This window comes from Ostrinia nubilalis, chromosome 8 (assembly GCF_963855985.1).
Source record: "Ostrinia nubilalis chromosome 8, ilOstNubi1.1, whole genome shotgun sequence".
NCBI lineage: Eukaryota > Metazoa > Arthropoda > Insecta > Lepidoptera > Crambidae > Ostrinia > Ostrinia nubilalis.
In genome coordinates this window covers 5,689,779-5,712,568 of record NC_087095.1, presented here as the reverse complement: position 1 = coordinate 5,712,568, position 22,790 = coordinate 5,689,779, and the positions used below count along the sequence as shown (strand labels likewise).

Below are 22,790 nucleotides of genomic sequence, written 5' to 3'. Positions count from 1 at the left end.
TTTCCGCGAGTTTACATCGAAAACAAAACAAGCACGATGGCACCCTACATGATTACTATTCGACAAGGCCTCACATACGAGCGAGCATTGACTCACGCACGCGTATTCATTTTCTGCAGTTTGGCACCTCACGTCACACATCATTTTACCGAAGTCAGCCCTATGGCTTCGGCGCAGTACCGATCACTGACGTTTGTCAACAAAATGGTACTTGACTCTTGAGACAAGCTAAATTACACCATATTGTTAATGACATTAAGCATACATTTTTTTAAATACCTTCGCGAAGTAAACATTCTGTACGTAGTACTTATTATTATTCTGTGGTGATACCCATCGTGGCCAAAAAGTTGACTACACACCTTCAATTGTAACAAAGACGTGTTGCGAACTTATTGGCTACTTTGGCTGTCACGAACTATAATTTTGACGCTTACTGTACATGACGACAGATTATGTATAACAGTTGAGCTGCAAAAATAGCTCGTGTTGTCCTTGAATTAGGACGATTTTAAACTAAAACAAAATCATAGAATATAAAAATATTTAATCGTTGAAATAATTTATAAAATATTACACAAGTAAAACTAAGATTGCATAAAATCCTAACTAATTAACATTATGTCATAGTTTACCTTTGGTTATAAGAACGACTTTAGATTATACGAGTCCTGTGAATACAAAGTTGCTTTACGTCAAACGAATTCAATACACTTTCTGAAAATCATCCACATTTGAAAGACTATTATCTAGCCAACTCCCGTTATTTGGGCGTGGCATAGCTAGCTAAACTATTCTCACAAAATTCAACTTAAAGTACATAGTGGCGGTACACACTACATGCTTTAAGTCTTTACTAAATTACCTCTATAGTCTGCGAGCACGTAGAATTTTGTCCAATGACCCCAAGCTACCCATCCTTATCGCTCGCGCGTAATTATGTTGCTGTCGCGCTCGCACACTCACTGCGGGCGCCCGTTGCACAGTCGCGATAGTAATATGTATAATTACGCGCGAGCGATAAGGATGGGTAGCTTGGGGTCATTGGACAAAATTCTACGTGTCTCGTAATTAGTCGAGCCACGCTTCTTCAAACGTTTATAATTAATAACAAAAAAGTTACAACGATTCGTGCGTCATGCTGTGTGCTATGAGCTTTATTGAATCGGCAACCGGCATTATAACACTATCAATGATCTAAACTACCTAAAACTAGTTTCACTTATTGGCGATGCGTCGTCTCACCGGCGGTGGACTGACGACCTCAGCTGTAGGCGGTCTGAGAGAGCTGGTCGAGGGTTCAGACTGGGTATCCTGTTCAGTATTAATCTCTTGTGCTTCTGGCGGCGTTATTATAAGAGGAATAGTTTGGACTTGCGCTTGCGCAGCAATCCTGGCGATTTCCTGGTCCACCTTAGCGATGAGTTGGTCGATAGCCACTGCCCAGCGGTGGGCAGGGACCGTGTGGGAAGGCGACAGGCGCGCGTCGGTCATGACGGCTAAGCGGACGGTGTCGGCGTACTGGATTACTGTCAGCGACATGCCTGCAATACAATAGCATTTTTAGCGATTTCAATACGTCTATTGAGTTGAGAAATAAAGTTCACTCTCGTTCACAACACTGGAACAACCGAGTACTTAGGAAAGCACTAGTAAACCCCAATAAAGTCTCCTAATGTCAACGTCAATCGAAAACTGTGTAGCTTGTTATTAGTGGAATAATCATCTCTCGTAATGAGGGTTTTCGCGATTGAAAAATCCTACAGGGCCCCCATAATGTTCTAATGTTAAATATTTATAATGGATGCAATAAAATTAATAATTTTGCAGTCAAAAACGTAAACTCGATAAATAAAAAATATTTAACTTACTAATATTCGCTTGCGGCGGCCTCCAATACACCACAGCATCGACCGTCTGTCCCCAAAGCGTCGTCCTTTGCGAAGCGTGCACCGGCGTGTTAATCTCTGCATACGAGACCGCGTATCTTCGCGACAGCATGTTCAAAGTGAGTCTCGCGAAGGGCGAAGGCACCGCCCTAGTTAGGGCTCCGCAGCGGGCCTGCGCGGCCCAGGCGCCTGCGAGCGCCGTCTGCCGGTTGCAGGCCTGTTCTACCACGGATGCGATGCGGCGTGGAGTCGCTCCTATTGGTAGGGATAGGCAGATCATACCTGGAAGAGAAATATTACCCGTAAAACATTTATCATAAGTTTTGTTGTAGGGAAGCCGCTACCAATCGATCAACATGGAAAATATTGGGGGAGGCCTATGTTCAGCAGTGGACGTCCTATGACTGTTTTGTTGTGTCATTTCGTGTTTAGTGTTTATGTAAACAGGGATGTTTACATAAATGCATTTACACGCTATGCCGCCGCCGCCGCGGCATACCTAGTGTGTAAACGAGCTAATTGTACCTAAGAGACTCAAATGATATCTCAAAATATAGGTTGTCTTGCAAAAGCAAGGATCTATAATTTGGATATCAAGAGTACCTGTGTCCTTCTACAGATATTATGGTTAGTTAACATTTTATAAGCCCTGCTCCCCATGGCATAGCTACTTTTGTAGTTATGTCTTTCAACGTCTTAAATATAAGTATGGCGAATCCAACTTACCACCCGTTTGTGATTTCTTATAACTCTTCCCGTTGCCTTCAGCGAACGCGAACAAAAAGTCTTCAGACGCCGCTCTGGCCGTCGTCAGAACAACCTCTGGTTTGTCCTGCTGCGCTTGCTCGAAGTATGCCCTAAGTCCGTCCGTGGCCGCGTAGAGAGCTATGTCGGTAGACGACACGCCGAGAGCCCGGGCTGCCCGTTCGATGCCCGCACGGGGCACGGGTCTGGACCAGGCAATGACCTAAAATAACAAAAAAATCAAATTAATAGAAATTCTTAAACTCCGCACTAGTATCTGTCTGTTATGTTCGCATTAGATAACACGTTCCTAGTTTTACTTAATAATTAAATAATTTTAAAATTATACCAGGATTTTTTTACAAGCTACCATAAACAAAACAAAGCAAAAACAAAGAAGTGGAAATAATGCTGTTTAATTTGTATTGAATAATGTTATTGTGTAATAGCTCAGTCAAACAAAACTTGAAAACGACATAACAAAACGTAACGTAACCTACTTATGTAATTTGTCCCCTAATAACTAGTAATGTATCATAATACCCAACTTCAACACTACGTAACAGTATTAGGAAAAATTGGCCTCACCTTCCGTCCACACAAAGAAACGGTCTGCAACAGATGTCGTTTTCCGTCGTCCGCCCTAACCGTGTCTTCCCATAATTTCGACGGCGCTCTGTAAGTTTCCACCAGTCCTCGCCACGCCTCGCTAACTGCGCGCGCGCACAGCTGAGCTATCTCTGCGTATTGCCAAGTTAAAGTATTGAACTGCTTCACTTGGCCGGTGGTTCGAAGCTCGTTAAGTGCAACCAGCTCGTCTCTCAGTCGGAGAGGCAGCTTGATAATGGACTTTGTGGTTGTTAATGCAACGCTAAATAAACGGCGCGGCCATTTTCGGGGGTCAGCTGTGACTAGCGGTGAGATCAATATCTGGAAAGTAATGAAATTCCTACAGTTACATTATTATTTAATGGACACTTCATATATTGGTAAACACTTGGATAAGCTTGCATTTCATGAACATTTTCTACAGAGTCGAGACCTTAAATGAAACTGCTACTCAGAACGCCATCTGTGGTCCTATGAGAATTACAATAATTGCCTCATATCTATCTGTTGGGAAGTTGAGACATAGGATTTCTCGGAAAAGTTTTGTAAATAATAAAAATTATTTACCTTTGGTATAGTCAAGTTCCTCCTCTTACATTCCCTCTGTATAGCAGCCAGCAACGTCGTAGCGGTTACCGGTGGGTCCGAGCTCACACGCCTTTCGCTCGAGCGTTTCTTTGTCAGTTCCCTCAACACGCTTACACTCGATATCAATATCAGACCGGCTACATGAAATGCCCCTGGTAAAGATTTTAAAGCCCGCGGACTCTCAACTGGGTCGTATTCCGAGACGAACTCATTCCACGCGTTTGATAAGTTTTCGTTGACTTTTTCCCACAACTCGGGTATAGCTGAAGGCGACGGGAAAAGTTTAGCCAATGGGCTCTGCTGGGTATACTCGCTGGGTTCCTCTATCCTTTCCCTTTGGGGTAGTTGTTCCATGAGGAGTAAGTCTCCGATGTTGATAGACCGCTCTCCAGAGAGGAGCAGATGGTGGACTCGCACTAACACGTAGTATTTTGGCTCCGGCGACATGCAGGGGATGATAATGTACTGCCATGGTGGCTGTTCGCTGGGGAAGTATTTTGATACTATCTCGCTGACGTAATCCTGAAAAAATAAAGATAATACCTAAAGGAGTTTATTATGACTAGCGATCAATGCTACTATTAACTTAACGATATAACGAAAGGGGTCAGAGGAGTCAGATAGCAGGTGAGCCACTACAGACGCTTGGCATGACTCAACCGGACTGATAGTTAAATGCAACGTGCTTTCTAAAGTACGGAACTTTAATTATTTTCTGACAATCGGGATAATTCAAGATTGCAATGTTCTAATCAAACGCCTTAATTTTTCAACTAGCGGCCGCCCGCGACTTCGTAGGTACGCGTGGATCCCGTTTTACCCCCTTAGGGGTGGAGTTTCGTAAAATCCGTTCTTAGTGAGCACCTACATTCTAAAAGGAACCCGAATGCAAAATTTTAGAACCTAGCACTTGTAGTTTCTGAGATTTCGTGATGATTGAGTCAGTCAGTGAGTGAAATTTCCCTTTTATAGATTTGTGACTTCTAGAGTCCATATCGGTGACTAGGTTGCAGGTTGCAGGACCTGGACCTACCTGTATGTTATTGTCAGACACAGGTCTTCCCCTGTACACAGCCGTGGCTACGATCAGGTGGTTCTCGGGCTTGAAGGGTTGACTGGCGTCCCACGCGTAGTTGCCCCAGCACGACACCAGCTGGTGCCGCAGTCGCGGGAACATGACGTCTCCGTTCTTGTCCCGTCTGTTGATCACGTGGTCGATGAGCTGCTGCTTTATGTCTTCAGCGTTTGGAGTGCCTTTGAAAGAGAGTTTTGTTAAAATGTTGACCGAGGTTTTGTAAAGAATATGATGTATGAGGAATTCACCTAAAATAAGTCTGAAGAGCGACCTTAAATGAAATGTGTTTAGTTGCAATAAGTAAAATTTTATAAAAAAAAAAATAAAACCGACTCCAAAAAACCTACACTAATGGTTAATGGTTAAACACCTGGTTTATAATCGGCGGAGATATTGCGTATAAAAAAGTTCATCCCCAATTTTCCACCCTTGGGGGTTGTTTTTTTTATTACTAAATTTAAATGGGACCACCCTTGAGGTATTACCTATACGCTGAAAAAAGATTTGTTCAAATCGGTTCATAATTGGCGGAGTTATCGCGTAACAAACATAGAAAAAAAAAAAAACATACGGGTCGAATTGAGAACCTCCTCCTTTTTTTGAAGTCGGTTGAAAAGGGTTTTCCGTGTCGGAGATTTTGTGGTATCTTTTTTAAATTTTCTGCTTTATGATTAGGAACTGCTGCAAGCGTTTCAGTTTCCCTTTTTTGCTAGAATAGGGCTATCGATAATAAAATTTGGTGTATACCTTTAATAGAAAGTAGTACGTTGATAATGCCCTGGTTCCTATGCGTGTCGAGTAGCGACCGCACAGTATCTGTTCTGATGAACTCCAAGCCAGGGTACCGGCTCGACAGCAGCTTCAGCCATAAGTGCTTGCTTACTCTCACCACTGTTGGAAGAAAGAGGAAAGAAATAATTTTAATAGTCGAAATAACAATCTTTCCAATTGGAAATGTTACATTTGTTTGTGCTCAAAATCACTGCAGCCTGTCCCGCCTTGTATGTTGTGTTATTCTAGTATTTGTGTATAATTACGCTAATCTCAGAATGAACTTAGGTTGCTTGCGCATATAAATTAGAGACGCAATATAGGTAGGTATATAATCATATAATATGCCGCATATTTCAAAGTAGTCTCGGTGGAAAATATTTCTGACTATTAGACATCATTGTTTGATGTTTTCCGACTAATAAACTCAGTAAACACATTAGATTATTTATGCTTAATCCAGACAAAGAAAAGTCATATGATGTTAATTATTGTGGACCCTTTCCAATTTACGATGAGTCATTATCAGAAACAAATACCTATATGTTCAACACTAATGATTACTCGTAGGTATTATTATATTTTGTCTGAAAACACGATAATGAGTTCAAAGGAATCGTAAACATTTGCCTCAAGATACTCGGGACGGAACTCTCTCTGTGTGATAAGTTTGAGAAAACATTGTTCCAAACAAATAAGCGACAGACATTTGGTCGATAGAGATATCACGATTCACTGACCAAGTCAATATGAGTTTATCAAGCTGTGTACCCAATAATTTTGATTTTATAATAGATAGGTACTTACTAAATCGAGGAGAGACTAATCTACGTATTCCTGTGGATTCTTAAAACGCGAATTTAATCCGAAATTGTTTAGAGCTGGAAGATATCTGTGGGATTACTTATTTCATCCACATAATATCAGCGAATTGGTCTTCAGGATAAGAAGGCCCGTTCATTCCTTTATTTATTGGGAACTCCCGCACCTTTTCCTCAGATGTTTTCATATTCATTCCGACACTCAGAGACGTTGCCTTCATTCAAAACTGTGTCTCTATTGTATAGTTATTAAGTCCTAATTAAGAAAGCGTTTCAAGCTAGCCTCCTGGTTTACCAATAACTGACCAGTTAGTTGAAGACTTCAAAGAACTTACCGACATAAGATATAGCTAAAGCGGGCAGGGCGGATAGCGCGATCCAAAACGCGCAGTACGCGTAAATTTCCTCTGCAAGCCGCGAGCGCACACCTTTCTTTCGCGTGCCCATTTTCGTCACAGCCTATGTTGTGCTCATGTGTGCAGTTGCCTTTAGTAATCGCCTAGAAATAAAAAAAATGGAGTTAGTTTTGCCTTGATTTTCACAACAGACAATAAGAAAATTTTAGGTCCAAGCCCTTCCTTTTTCGATGAAAATATTATTCGATTTAATAACAATATACAAATATTAAGCAATAAACTATTGAGTATTGCTGGGAACCACAGGCCGTTATAAATACTGATGAGTTTTGTTATGTACTATGCATTTATGTTGCATGCATTGCGCTTATTACACATATTCACGACTCAGTGACTTTACCGATGTTATGAAAATTGTACAGCTAAATTGGGTTAGTGATCCGTCTAGAATAATTATTAATTACTTTCAATTTCTATAAAAGAAGTACATAATTTAAATGAAAATTATTCTAAAATCGATAGCCTTGAATAAATGAACTTATTTATCGGCCAGAAAGATTACCAATGTAAATCAATTTTTCTTGCTTTAGATTTAGAGTTCAAGGCACTTTTAATAAGCCTCTGTATTAGTTACTAAGCCGCTGATGATAAATAAATTCTACATCAATCTAATGCTGTGTCCGTATTTTCGGATCTATCTGTCACTGTCCTCTATGCAGTAACTCGCTGTGAGCGAGAAGGATAAATAGATCCGAAATCACAGATGCGATGTTTGGGAGAAGCACTAGCATTAGTCCAGTCAATATAAGTTTTCGCGCTACAAAAGTTGGAAAGTAAAATGTTTTAATTAATACAAATTAAAAGCAATTTCAGTTGATTGTTTACAAATTAATACTATTTAGGAAATAACTAACGATTACAAAGTTAAAAGTTTTATAATAATTTACCTTAAGTTTTAATATTTTCAACATTATTACGACAAACGAACGATAAAAGAATGTTGTGAGAAAGATTCTCTACAATACATTATCAATAACAATGTGTGTTGTTTAATTATGGCGCCCAAATAATCGATATCTTATGTAAAAACATCGCATCCAGGATGCTAATTGTTATCGGTCTTAAAATTGTTTACAAAACTATTGAATATTTTACTGAATATTCCTGATTAGATAACTTACCTATTTCGTGAAGCAATGGAGTGTACACTGTCTTTGTTTTAACCAGTTTTAACATTAATGTCTTTTAATTTGTATTCGCACGACTCCAAATGCGAGTCTGATGCAAACGCGGAGAGACTTTCTCTGGCCACTACGGTGGTGGTGAAAGGTCGGTTCATTCATGACATAAACATGCAGACGTAAGATGACATTTGTTGAGGAGTTTGATTTTTGTATCTGATTGCGTAAAAGGGAATCTTTAGACCTTATTTTTATTTAGGTACATCACTATTAAGAGTACCGTAATATTTTTACATTACCTACTTCGTCATTAAACATGCCGCTGCTGTCCTGATGCGTATACAGGGTGGAAACGTTAAGTGATCTCACTCGATTATTTCTTAACTATACAAGATATTAAAAAACTGGTTACTGATCCTGAAAGTGCTTAATGAGCTCTTTCAAACGGTACCAATAATAAGTTACAGAATAAACTGGATCTATCTGAAAATTCAATGTTTCCAGCTTCCATACTAAATGTATGCCAGACACCATGGACCTATAAAAAAAGGCGGACGGAACTCGCGCTACAACAAAACTGTGACTCAAAATTTTGGCGTTTGTCTATTGTGTGAGTGAATTTAGGGATGCCATGTAAGCCAAAACATTTTACCCATTTATCTTAAGAAAAACATAGATGGGCAGATATGTTACTTGGAAATGTAGACGAAATTATATCGTGCCATTTGAAAAGGATGAAAGATGAATACGTTGAGGTAGACGCGAAATTTTCAAATTTTCTTACTTTGTTTGCAAGTCAGTGTCAGGAGGTACGATTCACGCAGTTACAAATTATCAATCTTGTGTACCTACGTAATCATATTCTTATGTATCATCAATATTATTATCTCTGATAGATTTTTACATACAACCTGACACTGACTTGCAAAAATATAAGAAAATTTGAATTTCGTAGTTCCACGCCGCGTCTTTCCGTTCTATACATGGCCAGAACGCACCCATAGGAAACTGCTCGTGTATATTTTGGAGTGTCTCTTTGTAAGTCGGTCACTACAAACTATACACGAATTTTGCGTACTGATCGTGTATAGTTTGTGTCGTGGATGGATTCCGTCTTCGCTCCAAACTATACTACACCACTTACAGTTGACTAGAGTGTGTTTAGTTTATTTGATTTAATAAAATATGGAATTATATTTAAAATTATTACATTTATTAGATATTATGCTCGTGCTTTGTCCTCGAGATTAGAAATAAGAACTACCTATGTAGATCACGTACGGTGATGCCATTTTTAAATTCATTAATTTTTACATAAAATATTATTATTTTACTGAATCTACATATTATTATAATAAATCTAGATTTATAACACTAATGTAAGTGGTTTCTGAAATTAAATTGATTAGGTAGATTTCAAATTAAATAACAATTATTTATTAGTGAGAGTGAATGAAGAAAGTTAAACGTGCATTATTAACTAAAATTGTCGACCGTTCGGTGTAGTGGTTCGAAACGGATAACTGTTCCGGAGGTAGCGGGTTCGATTCCCGCACAGTACAAACATTAATTTGTGTGCATGAACATATTTTGATATTTGTTTGTATTGGACTGGGTGTCTTCTATGTATAATAAGTATGTATTTGGGTGTTTCTCTGCTATTTGGAAAATCGTCCATACAAGACTGTCCTGAAGTAATTTTATTAAATGTTGAGAAATGTTGTTAACGAAATTCAGGGCAATAGTAATTTAAATACATATCTAAAAAAAGCCCACACATTTTCCCCTTACTTTTTGAGTTATTGGCGATTTTTCGCAAAATTGCGACAGGGGAATGTTGCAACCACCCAGGGGAATGTATTATGGACAAAAACAATTAGTATTTTTCTTTGAATAAACAAACTCTTTATTTTTCTTTGCTATTATAAAAATATGTAAGTTTTTGAAACAAAAAATATTATTCTTAAAACAAATATAACTAATTTATAATGACTTTTCTTAAGCCTAATAACAGTAGCATTAAATTTAACGAACAATTAAGTTTTAAGACTTAAATTGTATGACACTAAAGTCAGTCTTTATAATAATCAAAAATGTAGTATCCTGCCTTTTAAAACAGAACCAATAAAATACAAAAAGTAATAAACAAAAAACATTATTACTGCTAATTTTTGTTTTTTGACCCCGTTTCTGGTGAATGTAATATTGAAACGCTATTCTTGTTATTTCGTGTTGGGTCAGATGATCTTAAAGGCGCCTGATGTTCTTCTGCGAAATCTTCTGAATCAGATGTAGGTATTTTCCCTTCCGAAATTATTTGTTCATTATCATCATCATCATTTCAGCCATAGGACGTCCACTGCTGAACATAGGCCTCCCTCAAAGACTTCCATGTTGATCGATTCGTAGCGGCCTGCGTCCAGCGCCTTCCTACTACCTTTATAATGTCGTCGGTCCACCTTGTGTACCGTAAAACGCAGCGTGGGACGTCCACGCGGCCTCCACTACAGAACCTTGCTGCCGATGGGCCATCAGTTCTGCGTACTATGTGCCTTCCTATTGCCACTTCAGCTTGCTAATCCGTCGGGCTATGTCACCGACTTTAGTTCGTTTACGGATCTCCTCATTTCTGATTCGATCTCGTAAAGAAACACAAATTATTTGTTATGTCTTCATGACTTTCTTTTTTGCACGAAACTTAGCACAGTGCTACCTCCAAACCTTTTTTACAGCCTTATGCTCACGACAACTCATATCTTTAACTGATTTTATTTAAAGTTTTTCTTTTTTCTTCTTTTTTTCAATTTTTCTTTTAGGGTAATGTTTCAAGTCGATGATATCAAAATTGCACAGCTATACGTTTTTGTTCTAGAAATTCTTCTCATGTTTCGCGTAGCTTCTTTTTCGGTGAAATTTTGAGATATAGTCTATCCAATATAGCTTGATTAGAATGACGGCTGTCAAACGAATGTGACTAGTGATGAGTATGTTTCGTACGGTTCACATAGATGTATCGATAAGTTTTCGAAAAAATGATATGAAAAAATGCACCCAATTTTTCTTCATATATCTTTATTCATAAAAATGACAATTATGATTTAAATTTAAAGACAGTAAAATTTAAAATTCATGTCAAGGGTGTACAACCTAAGTCGTAGTCATTATCATCAGTGTTCTTCAGTGGTTTTTTCCTCTCGCTAGAGGGCGGTGGGCATCTCTTCTAGAGCAACGGTGCTATGAATACCCAAAAAATTACCGGTGATTGATTTCCGATGTTTGATTATTTAAGAATGAAATGTTTTTTGGTTTTTAATAGAGAACATTTAGAAAAACGCATAACTTGACTTAAATATGTTAAAAAATGAGTTAGAAAAAAAAATTGTTAAATATGTTAAAAAAATAGTTATAATTTAATATGACATTTGTCGATATGTCCCAACACTAACATTTTTGTAACTCGAGATAACCTTGTAGAGACGTCGTTAATACTCTAGCTTGATTTTTATAATTTCGAATTACTACTTATTGGTGTAATTTAACGCTGCATTTACACGAAATTATCATTTTTATTGGAAGCACTGTCGTCGAAAATATTGTTTGTAGGTCAGACGTGAATTATTTCTTGTCCGCCAATATTTTGCTCTCATTGATCGCTACTACAAAGTTATGTCGTTACTTTTGATGACAGCTGTCATTCTAATCAAGCTATATTGGATAGACTATAATACCTACTAAAAAGACGTTATTTTAGTGGTCAAAACCTAGGAAAACAGTAGTATGAACAGTCCCCTGTGGTATGAACAGTACCCTGTGCTATGAAATGACAGGGGAATGTTCGCCAGGGGAATGTTATTTTTACGTGAATACTTCATAAAACAATATCATTTTAAAACATTAAAATAAACGCAACTTATGTGGCTACATACTAGAAGATTAATTAATTTAAACAAATTGTCGTTATTAAAACTCTTAAAATAGTAAAAAAAAGGCTCACCAGGGGAATGTTTTCACTGACGGCCGAGACGCGTGGTTCACCAGATGACGCAGTAGTAGCATTAAAAAAAATAGCGGCTGCCCACTAGCTACACAACTGAACAAACTTAACACCTATTGCGTTCCGTTTTGCGATCTAAGTGCTTTGCGCCAAAACTAAATATGACTTTAAACCGGTTTTAAAATTTTAACAGGGGAATGTTTTAATAATTTGAGGACAGCATTCTCAGAAGGATATTTTGATTAAAATTATATTGTAAACATTGTTTGTGATGTATTAAGATGCTAACTGTTATTGTTAATGTATTTGGATATTTTTTATTCAAATATCAACAGCAATATAATAAACATTTGTAACAATATGTGTAATTCTGGAAAAGGGACGTACCAGGGGACTGTGATTTGAGACGTTTGAGATTATTTATTCGAATATTCCATGATTAAATTACTAAATATGCTATGTCATGCTAAGAATACCTAATTCTATGTCGGTATTGATACAAAAACCTGAGAAATTTTAAGGTTTACTACATAAATTTAGCTTGGGACAGCGATTTTCCATTTAGTGGAGAAATGCCCATTTACAAAAAAAGTATTTAAGTATGTTTATATCCGTTATCTAGTACCCATAGTACAAGCTTTGCTTAGTTTGGGACTAGAAGCGCAGTGTAAAATGTCCAGGGATATTCATTTTTATTTATAAGCTTTTATCTCAAGAACAAAAATCATTTTCACATACATAATTCTTAATTCGTAAGTATCTCGGCGCAGTAATGACTCCATAGAGCGTCTCGTAGTGCAGGGAAAAGTTGAGGGCACCAGACCACGTGGTAGATCACCAATGAGATGGACGGACCAGATCAAGGCCGCAACTAAGTGCTCGGTTAGCGAAAGTACCCGGAAAGCTGCAGTCCGCGAGGAATGGCGCCGTATTACGAGGAACATCACTCTGAATCGTGATTCAAGATGATGACCACGACCACTCTGACAAGAGTGTACCGACTGAGAAGAAGGGAAGAATTCTTAATTTCAGAGTTATTCAGCCCCAAAACAAATATCTTTTCTATGGCAGAATATGAAACACCAAAAAGCTCTTTATCAAAACAATGGCACGTGTCGAAATTGATTCAATGTTTAAAGTAGACACGCAGTTATGAATTAATATGTAATAGAAAGAGAGGTAAATAAGTCAAAATGACGAGCATGCAACTAAGTAGGTACTCGCGTATACATTATAATCGCGAACTTATTACAATACATACATGATTAGTCCGTATGCGTACTGACGATGTATATTTTGGAGTAAGATAATTGACCTAAGTCACTACAAAGTATACGCGAGCAGTACGCAGCGTATGCGTACTGGTCGTGTATAGTTTGGAGGAGCTTAGTAAAAAAAGTCACATCCAAACTATACTCGATTAGTTTCACACCCTTGCGTTCTGGCTATGTATAGAATGGAAAGACGCTTCCACGCCCTTGGGAAGGATCAAAAATATATATTATCCCATTAAAACACAGTTATTATGATACATTATTTTATTTCAATAGTATGCGTAATAAACACCTAAAAAGTCTTAAAATTATAGATTTCCCACTTTTCGGGTAATTTTCCCACGTAAATAACTGAGAACACTGGCTTTTGACGTATTATTTTGTCGGGTGATTGACGTTTGATTTTAATATTTTAATGTTTATAAAATCGGGGAAATAAGTGATTAGATTATTAGTTTACCTGTGAAATGTGATTCCTTGATTTTTGTTCGTTCGATCAGAACGGTTTTTACACAATTTCACCACGCAAGACATGTCGTATTTGTGTTTTTTTTTCGCCGCGTAAATGTGTCAACTGTGTGAAGTTTGCACTCGAAGTGGTGTATCAGGGTATGAATGTGTGCGTGCCAGCCTGTACGTACAGGCGAGCTGGTATATCCTAATGTCACAGTATTTTGTTGATGAGAATCCGTCCGACTTTTTTTATAGGTCCATGCCAGACACACAATATTAGAAGTGTAATTTTTTTAATTTAATAATAAATACTTAAAATAAACTCGTAAATTGTATTCTTATTTTAAATTATTAATGAAAAACATTGGTTTTAGGCTTTACTTGCTATAATATTGTCAAGAGATGAGTGTCATGACTGTGGTAGTACTAAATGTATGGAAGAAGGAAACATTGAATTTTTGGTTAGATCCAGTTTATTCTGTAACCTATTATTGATACCATTGGATAGAGCTTGTGAAGCACTTTTAGAATCAGTAATCAGTTTTACGATATCATATGTAGTTTTTAAAATAATGTGACTTTACCAAATGTATGGAAGCTGGAAACATTGAAGTTTCGGATAGATCCAGTTTATTCTGTAACCTATTATTAATACCGTTTGATAGAGCTCATGAAGCACTTTCAGGATCAATAACTAGTTTATTGATATCTTGTATAGTTTAGAAATAATCGAGTGAGATCACTTATCGTTTCCACCCTGTATGTATAGTGAATAAAAGCGTTTAATACGAGTAAAAGCCTATTTGCAAAAATATGTATTACTATTATGACTTTTTATTATTGTGATGAACTTAATATATCGGCACGGACAGATCTGCAGGCAAAGGTTATGTTTAAGAGTGTTTATGTATTAAGTTCAAAACGCCACCAACAGATGGCGCTGTACGTTATTAACTCGCGCAAGTGAAGTATTTTTTGGCCCATACATATATGGGTGACTACAGAGTCCATTTTCGAACAACTTAATACACGTCTTGTCTTAGTACAATACTATTGTGGTTTTATTTGAGTTAACCCTTTAGTACAGTTCAGAACATCGCAAGTTCAGTGTGTTAACATTGGTCCTAAACGAGACCGGATTTTGGGAACAACAGTCCCAGTCAAGGGGAAGCGACGCTTCGTGTACTCGCAGTGGATCGCTGTGGCAAAAGTACACGCAACAACCCGCCCGGCAACAAGCGGTGCAGCGGCGGTCAGGCGTACTGGGCGCAGCAGCGCCAGCGCCGCCAGCAGGAGCGGCCGCAGCGACGTCACGAGGCGAAAGCTGAGCTATCGACGTGATTGAAGGTGACGACATCATCAGGACGACAACAGTCAACGGCACACAGGCAAAGGAAGTCGACGCAAGTGTGAGTGATTGTGTGGTGATAAACTGTGAGTACAATTTTGACATTTACCCAGTTCAAGTGAAGAAGTTCGAGGCAATTTGGACCTTATTACTTAAGAGTTTTTAACTTGTAATATTTTAGATTCTATTGTGAGTAATATTGGACTTGTAAAATTTTAAATGCATGTTTTAGGACTTAGAATAATTTGCTAAAAAACGAGGGAACGGGGAATCCATGCCCGATTTTGTTGATATTTAAGTTAAACGAAAACACTTGTAATTTTTTCATAGATTTGTCATATTAGTAAAAAGTTAGATTTTACAAATTGCAATATTTTGTTTATGCACAGTCTTTTAATTGTAATTTCATCATGGAAGGTTTAATTAACGTTCAGAAAGACTTACAAAAAGCTATTGAAAAGGGTGCAGTTAATTATAGGAAAAGTCCAAAGGATAGAATCACTATTGAATATTTAGAAACTAGATTGGAAAATGTGGAAAGAGATTGGGGATTATTTTATAAAAATCACAATAAGTTAGTTCTTCAGTACGAGGGCAAAGAATTGGAAAATAGTTCATATGTCATTAACGACATCTATGATAATACTGAGGAATCTTACATAATGTATAAATCCTGTTTGAAGACTGAGTTAAATAAATTATTGGCTTATGCACAAAGAGAAAAATCTGCTAATTTAAATGTTGAAAAATGTGAGTCCAATAATTCTTTTGTTAATTTACCTAAAATATCGATTCCGAAGTTTTCTGGTAATTATTCAGAGTGGCCAACCTTTAGAGACTTGTTTACTTCACTCGTACATAATAATAATTCACTCGATGATGTACAAAAATTACATTACTTAAAAGGCCAACTGTCAGGAGAAGCAGAACAATTAATAAGACATACTCCTATTACCAGTGATAATTATTTGCAGTGTTGGGATCTATTAGTAAAGAGATACAACAATAAACGTTATCTTTCAAATTGCATTTTGAAACGATTATTTAGTCAAAAACAATTAAATGTTGAATCATCATCGGGATTAAAGGAATTGTTGGACACTACATGTGACTGTTTAGGTGCGCTACAGAACATAGGTATACAGGTGTCCACATGGGATGTTATTATCATTCATATAGTAACGTTTAAATTGGACTTAGAAACGCGTAAACAGTGGGAATTACATATTTCTAATATTGATGCCAATATTTTACCAACTTGGAACCAACTTAAGGAGTTCTTAGAGAGTCGTTTTCGGGCTCTGGAGTTCGTAGTTGCGAAGAGACCTTTCCAACAAAATAGTAGTCCTCAGAACAAGCCCAAGGTATTGCTTTCTACTAGTGGTTCTGGTATGCGATGTGAATACTGCTCAGATGTTCACAAGTTATGTTTCTGTAAAGAGTTCGCTAAACAAGATTGTGCAAGACGACGTGAGTTCGTTCTTAAAAATCGCATTTGTTTTAATTGTTTGGGCAGTAATCATACCGCTTACGAATGTAAGAGCCCCAGTACCTGCAAAATATGTAAAAAGCGCCACCACTCGTTACTTCACATAGCATCTGAAAAGGTAAACGAAAAGAGTTCATCTGAAGAGGTCTCTCCACTGGTGACTTGTCTGTCAACAATGGAAAAACCTAAGCAGGTTTTATTAGCCACCGCGTTAGTAAATGCCGAGTCACAAACAGGTGAATTTCAAGTTATACGGGCGTTGCTTGATCAAGGCTCTCAGGCGTGCTTTATTACCGAAGCCACTGTGCAGCTTTTGAGATTAAAAAAGAGATCAATTCATGGCGTTATTTCAGGATTGGGAGATAATAAATCAGTAACTACCAAATATGAGGTCAACTTTACAATACAGTCGCGTTTTGATCCTTTGCATAAAATACCTATCAAGGCGTTCGTGTTAAAAAACATCACTTCATATTTGCCTGAAAAGCACATCAAGTCAATCAATTGGATAGATTTGCAATACTTACCGCTAGCGGATCCTGGGTTCACTGCATCAGGTAAGATTGATTTGCTGATTAGTGCAGAAGTTTATAGCTATATTCTGAAAGAAGGGTTAATGAGAAGTCCAACGGGATCGTTGATCGCGCAGAACACCACATTGGGGTGGATCGTTTCAGGTGTAGTTGACACTGCCAATGTAATTGAAGAGAAGAAAAACAAATCTAAGGCCATTTCAAGAAATATAACTGTCATGCACGCACAAGTAGATGAGGACGACATTTTAAGGAAGTTTTGGGAAATTGAAGAACAACTACCTGATAAACGGACTATCCTAACCGAAGAAGAACAACGCTGTGAGGACTTCTTTACAAGTACCACAGTGAGAACACCCGAAGGTCGTTACATTGTGAGGTTACCATTTCGTGAAGATCAACCGCAATGCACGAATCACGGGTCTAGAGATATCGCAGAAGCTAGATTTAGATCTTTGGAAAAAAGATTCGCAAAGGACAAACACCTAAAAGAAAAGTACACAGAAGTAATAAATGAATATCTAACTTTAGACCACATGAGGCCAGCCAATGAGAACATAAAGGAAAATGAAGCAACTTATTTACCACATCACGCTGTTGTACGAGATGATAAAACGACAACAAAGGTTCGAGTGGTATTTAATGCCTCAGAGAAGAACAAGAAGGGCGTATCATTAAATGATACTCTTATGATTGGCCCCACCATACAAGCGGACCTTCGCCATACTGTGATGCGATGGAGAGAACACCCGATTGCTTTAGTAGCGGACATCGTCAAAATGTATCGCCAGGTTTTAGTAGCAGAGGAAGACGTGAAGTACCAACGTATCCTGTGGCGCGACGAACCTGAAAAACAAATAAAAGAATATGAATTACTGACAGTTACTTTTGGAACAGCATCGGCGCCTTACCTTGCGGTCAGAGTGTTGCAGCAAATCGCTATGGACGAAGGCCAAGAAGTTCCTCAAGCTGCTGAAAGGATTCTACAGAGCTTTTATATGGACGATCTGATGACTGGTTGTTCAAGCGCCGAAGAAGGTGTGGAGCTCTATAATCAGTTAAGCAAAATATTAGAAAAAGGCGGATTTAAATTACAAAAGTGGAACAGTAATGATAAAACGTTAGTTGAAACTATCAAGGAGATGGAAAGGGAAAGTGACGGGTTAGTGACGGAGGAGGTGACAGAAGGAATTAAGGACAGTAGTAATACACAAGAAACAGAACTAAAGCTCAAATTAGACCAAACAGTAAAAATATTAGGACTTACCTGGAACCGCGACGACGACTTCCTGCAGTACTCGGTGATCCTTCCTCCAGCAACCGCACCTGTAACAAAAAGAACAATTATAGGAGATATAGCGAGACTGTTCGACCCACTAGGATGGATAGCGCCTACAATCATCATAGCAAAGATTTTTATTCAGCGTTTATGGTTAGCTGGTGTAGGTTGGGACGAACAGCTTTCTAACGAACTATTAGATGAATGGAACACTTACCGAAGAACATTATTGGATTTAACAAAAATCAGGATTCCACGTTGGCTTGGTACTTGTCCAGATGACGTCCAAGTCGAACTTCACGGGTTTTGCGATGCGTCCAAGGCAGCCTACTCAGCAGTTATCTATTTAAGGACAATCAACATACAAGGACAAGTGAATGTATCACTTCTAACTGCCAAAACAAGAGTAGCGCCTATCAAGCAAGTGAGCATCCCAAAGCTGGAACTATGTGGAGCGGTTCTGTTGTCAAGATTGATAACTGAGACTGCTAAGGTTCTTAACATTCCCAAGGACAAGGTTAAAGCGTGGACCGATTCCACCATTGTTCTTGCATGGTTGAATGCTCACCCCAGTAAATGGAAAACCTATGTAGCCAACAGGACCTCGGAAATTCTAACAAACATGAACTCATCGCAATGGAGCCATATTTCTACGAAGCACAACCCTGCCGATTTAGCTTCTCGAGGAGTTTTGCCGGTTCCTTTAGCTGAGAGTAGCTTATGGTTCAAAGGGCCACAGATAATTCAAGAACAAATCATAACTTACCCTAGAGCGACGGATTTGAAGGGCACCCTTGAAGAATCAGCCGGTAGAACTTATGTTGCAACCATCCCGGATGATACGATTTTCAAAAGATTTTCTTCACTGTCGAAATTACTGAGAGTCGTAGCATACTGTAGAAGGTTCATAAGACGAACAAGGTCCACATATTTACGCAAGGATGAAATTGATGAAGCTCTACAGTGCTGTATTAGACAAGCTCAAAGAGAATCATTTCCATCTGAATATGCTCAATTGTTGGTTGGAAATTCGGAACACAAGTTAAGTTCATTGAGATCACTATGTCCATATTTAGACGACAACAAGATCATCAGAGTCACAGGTAGATTGCAAAAAGCACAAGGAGATGAGAACTTTAAGCATCCAATAATTTTGCCAAAGAATCACCAACTCACCAAGTTGATAGTAGCTGACGCACATGAAAGAACGTTGCACGGCGGTCCCCAGTTAATGATAAATTATCTGCGGTCTGCTTACTGGATAATTTCAGTCAGAACAATTGTGAGACAGCACGTTCATGCATGTGTGATCTGTGCTAAACAAAAGGCTCAGACCAAGGCTCAATTTATGGGCTCATTGCCTTCAGTAAGATGCACGCCAGCTAGACCATTTCTTCACAGTGGTTTAGATTATGCTGGACCCATCAATATAAGGACATCCAAGGGTAGAGGTCATCGCTCTTATAAAGGATACATCTCATTGTTTGTATGCATGAGTACGCGCGCTATTCATCTCGAGCTGGTGAGTGATATGACCTCTCAAGCTTTTCTTGCAGCGTTTAAGCGTTTCACTGCTCGTCGAGGACATTGTACCGACATTTGGAGCGATAACGGTACAACGTTTGTAGGAGCAAGCAAAGAGTTGCAGCAATTGAGTTCCATCCAAGAACCCATTGTACAAAATCTTGAAATGAATGGCACTACGTGGCATTTCATTCCCCCCCATGCCCCCAATTTCGGAGGTATCTGGGAGGCTGGAGTGAAATCTACTAAATTTCACCTCAAACGCGTAATTGGAGACCAAACTTTAACTTTCGAGGAATTAAGCACTCTCTTGTCTCAGGTGGAAGCATGTTTGAATTCACGTCCGATAAGTGTCATTCATAGTGACGATCCTAGTGAACCACTTCCACTAACTCCAGGACACTTTTTAATTGGAGAGTCACTCTTGACAGTACCAGAGCCCAATTACGAAACCTCATCATTAAGCTCTTTAAGTCGTTGGCAGTTAATACAGAGATCAGTTCAAACCTTTTGGAGACGTTGGTCTCAGGAGTACTTGGCATTAATGTTAAATCGATATAAATGGAGATCTCACACTCCAGAGCCAGAGATCGGTCAGATTGTTTTAATTAAAGAAGACGATTTGCCTCCTAGTAGGTGGCTTTTAGGGCGCATTTTAGAGAAGCATCCAGGTAATGATAACATATCACGTGTGGTCACCTTGCGCACTAAGTCATCCTTCATAAAAAGACCTACCTCAAAACTTTGTATTCTGCCTATAGCAAACTAAGTTTGTATTGTTAAAAATGTTATTTTATTAAGTACAATTAAGTACTATGTTATTTAAGTTAAGACATTAGTTAAGTACCAACTCAATGTTTAGTTCATTAAGTTTTGTAGGCCATTCCTGCAATTAAATGGCCTAAGGGGGCGGTATGTTTAAGAGTGTTTATGTATTAAGTTCAAAACGCCACCAACAGATGGCGCTGTACGTTATTAACTCGCGCAAGTGAAGTATTTTTTGGCCCATACATATATGGGTGACTACAGAGTCCATTTTCGAACAACTTAATACACGTCTTGTCTTAGTACAATACTATTGTGGTTTTATTTGAGTTAACCCTTTAGTACAGTTCAGAACATCGCAAGTTCAGTGTGTTAACAGGTTAAGAGTATGAACGAATAATCTGTTTCCGAGATAAACTTTTGTTGACGGATTTATGAGAACTATGAACTATTTATGTTTGTATGTAAGAGAGATGCTGTGCTAATGATTGTTACGTGGGCGATGAGTGCAACGAGACCATTCTTACGCTGATAGATATTTAACCCTGGTTTGATTTGCGTGTGAGAGATAAAACAGAGTGATCTCATGTTGAACAACTACTCGTGCTAGCTTATTGTTTACAGGTCGGGATCAAAGTTACATGTAAACCGTGACTTTAGATTGACCACTGTGATGTTGTAGGCATTTAAGTGTTTCCTTTTCTGTTTTTTACTGCAATTTTGTGACGATTTTGTGTCTGTTTTTGAACCAACTGTCAGGTCATTAGTTAATTAGCAGTTGCTAATCCAAGACTATTATATTACTAATCTTAGATTGTGCAATTGGTACTAAACGAGCGATTGTTTGTAAAACAATTACAAAATTACATGCTTTGTTTACTGGAGTAACGTGTTATTGGTTTGTGACGTGCCGTTTCCTATTTTGGTTTTCTGTTTTAATACCACTTTGTAGTCAATATTGTTGGTTCAAAAATGACTGAATAGCTGCAACAAACTACGCGAGGCGGACGTGGTTTCGTCTTGACTCGGCTATCTCGTGACCTGCTGCCGATAGCGGTATCGTTCCTATCCCGCTAGTGTCCCGACTTTGATATCAAAAATTTGAAACAAAAATAAACAGTGCGAAGATAAAATCTGGAATTTTGAAGTAAAACCAGTAAAACTCAAGGCTCAAGTATAATTTTTGCGGCAATTATTTTATAGATATGAAGTTATTTCATTTATTTTAATGAAATATTATAAAATCATCTGGTTCAAACTTCTTAGTTAGGTACTTTTGGAAAAGACTAGCTTTTTTGCTAATTTTATAGAACCAACCTAAGTTTTTAGAAAAACAAACATAAAATTTAAAAGGCCCATTGTTATTTGAGAATTATTTACACATAAATCTTATGATAGAATTTTCCTAAATTGTTTAATAAATCTTACTTACAATGAAATAGCTTGTCATACCCACCACTGTTCGACTGGAGGGTCAGTTCCAAAACACCACGATTCACCGGCTTCAATGTTGCACAACACTGTTACAAAACTTACAATGTCTCGATAACCCTCGGGCGGCGTATTGTGTAAGTACGAGCAGCGCGCGCCGGTTATCGCGGCGGCGTCCAAGGTTCAACTGAGTGCACCACGATACATAAGATCCGGTGGTGGTTGGGTGCAAATGTTGCTATCTGTTTATGTGAGGGTAGTTTGATTGTTTGCGACTTAATGACTTTGACGTTTGACGCCCGCATAAGTTAAATTATCATAATTATAGTAATTACACATAATAGGTTAGATTTCTTTTCCAAAAACAATAATAGCTGCTTTCTTACTAATACTTCGCATAAATTTTCGTTTCTTTTTCCTCAAGGTAGCAATTATTTATCAATACTATACTTGCCATAATGCATTAGAAATTCATAGAATCATTGTTCGGGTCTTTTTTTATTTAACCAGAATACTGAGCTTACAATCGACTAATAAATAGATTGATAACCATTACCATTATTTCGTATGCGTACTCTACCTAGGAATCGAACCCAGATATCGAAGAATTAGTTATAAAAAAAAACAATAAATATTTTAGGTCGTAGTTCTTATTTTAGGTCCATT

The 22,790-nt window shown here is 38.0% G+C and overlaps 1 protein-coding gene across 2 annotated transcripts; it reads right to left on the bottom strand.

The window, feature by feature from the left end:
* Window positions 1-530: 530 nt before the first annotated feature.
* Window positions 531-22,328, bottom strand: LOC135073812 (uncharacterized). Of its 2 annotated transcripts, none has more exons than XM_063968011.1 (9): window positions 22,150-22,328; window positions 6,833-6,996; window positions 5,653-5,796; window positions 4,864-5,084; window positions 3,810-4,352; window positions 3,222-3,563; window positions 2,616-2,856; window positions 1,872-2,171; window positions 531-1,544 (listed from the first exon to the last, which is right to left on the bottom strand). In XM_063968011.1, the coding sequence occupies exons 2-9, from the start codon at window positions 6,942-6,944 to the stop codon at window positions 1,219-1,221; spliced, it is 2,229 nt and encodes a 742-aa protein (XP_063824081.1). In that variant the 5' UTR covers window positions 6,945-6,996; window positions 22,150-22,328; the 3' UTR covers window positions 531-1,218. The 2 variants fall into 2 exon arrangements, with proteins under 2 accessions (XP_063824081.1, XP_063824082.1); XM_063968012.1 differs by lacking the exon at window positions 22,150-22,328 and adding an exon at window positions 8,035-8,143.
* Window positions 22,329-22,790: the final 462 nt, after the last annotated feature.

Bases quoted from the DNA above. Each gene is read 5' to 3' on its own strand.
- LOC135073812 (XM_063968011.1), bottom strand. From the start codon at position 6,944: ATGGGCACGCGAAAGAAAGGTGTGCGCTCGCGGCTTGCAGAGGAAATT. The intron at 5,085-5,652 runs GTATACACCAAA...TCTCTTTCAAAG, and splicing joins CGTACTACTTTCTATTAAAG to GCACTCCAAACGCTGAAGAC. The intron at 1,545-1,871 runs GTAAGTTAAATA...ATTGTATTGCAG, and splicing joins GCCGCCGCAAGCGAATATTA to GCATGTCGCTGACAGTAATC.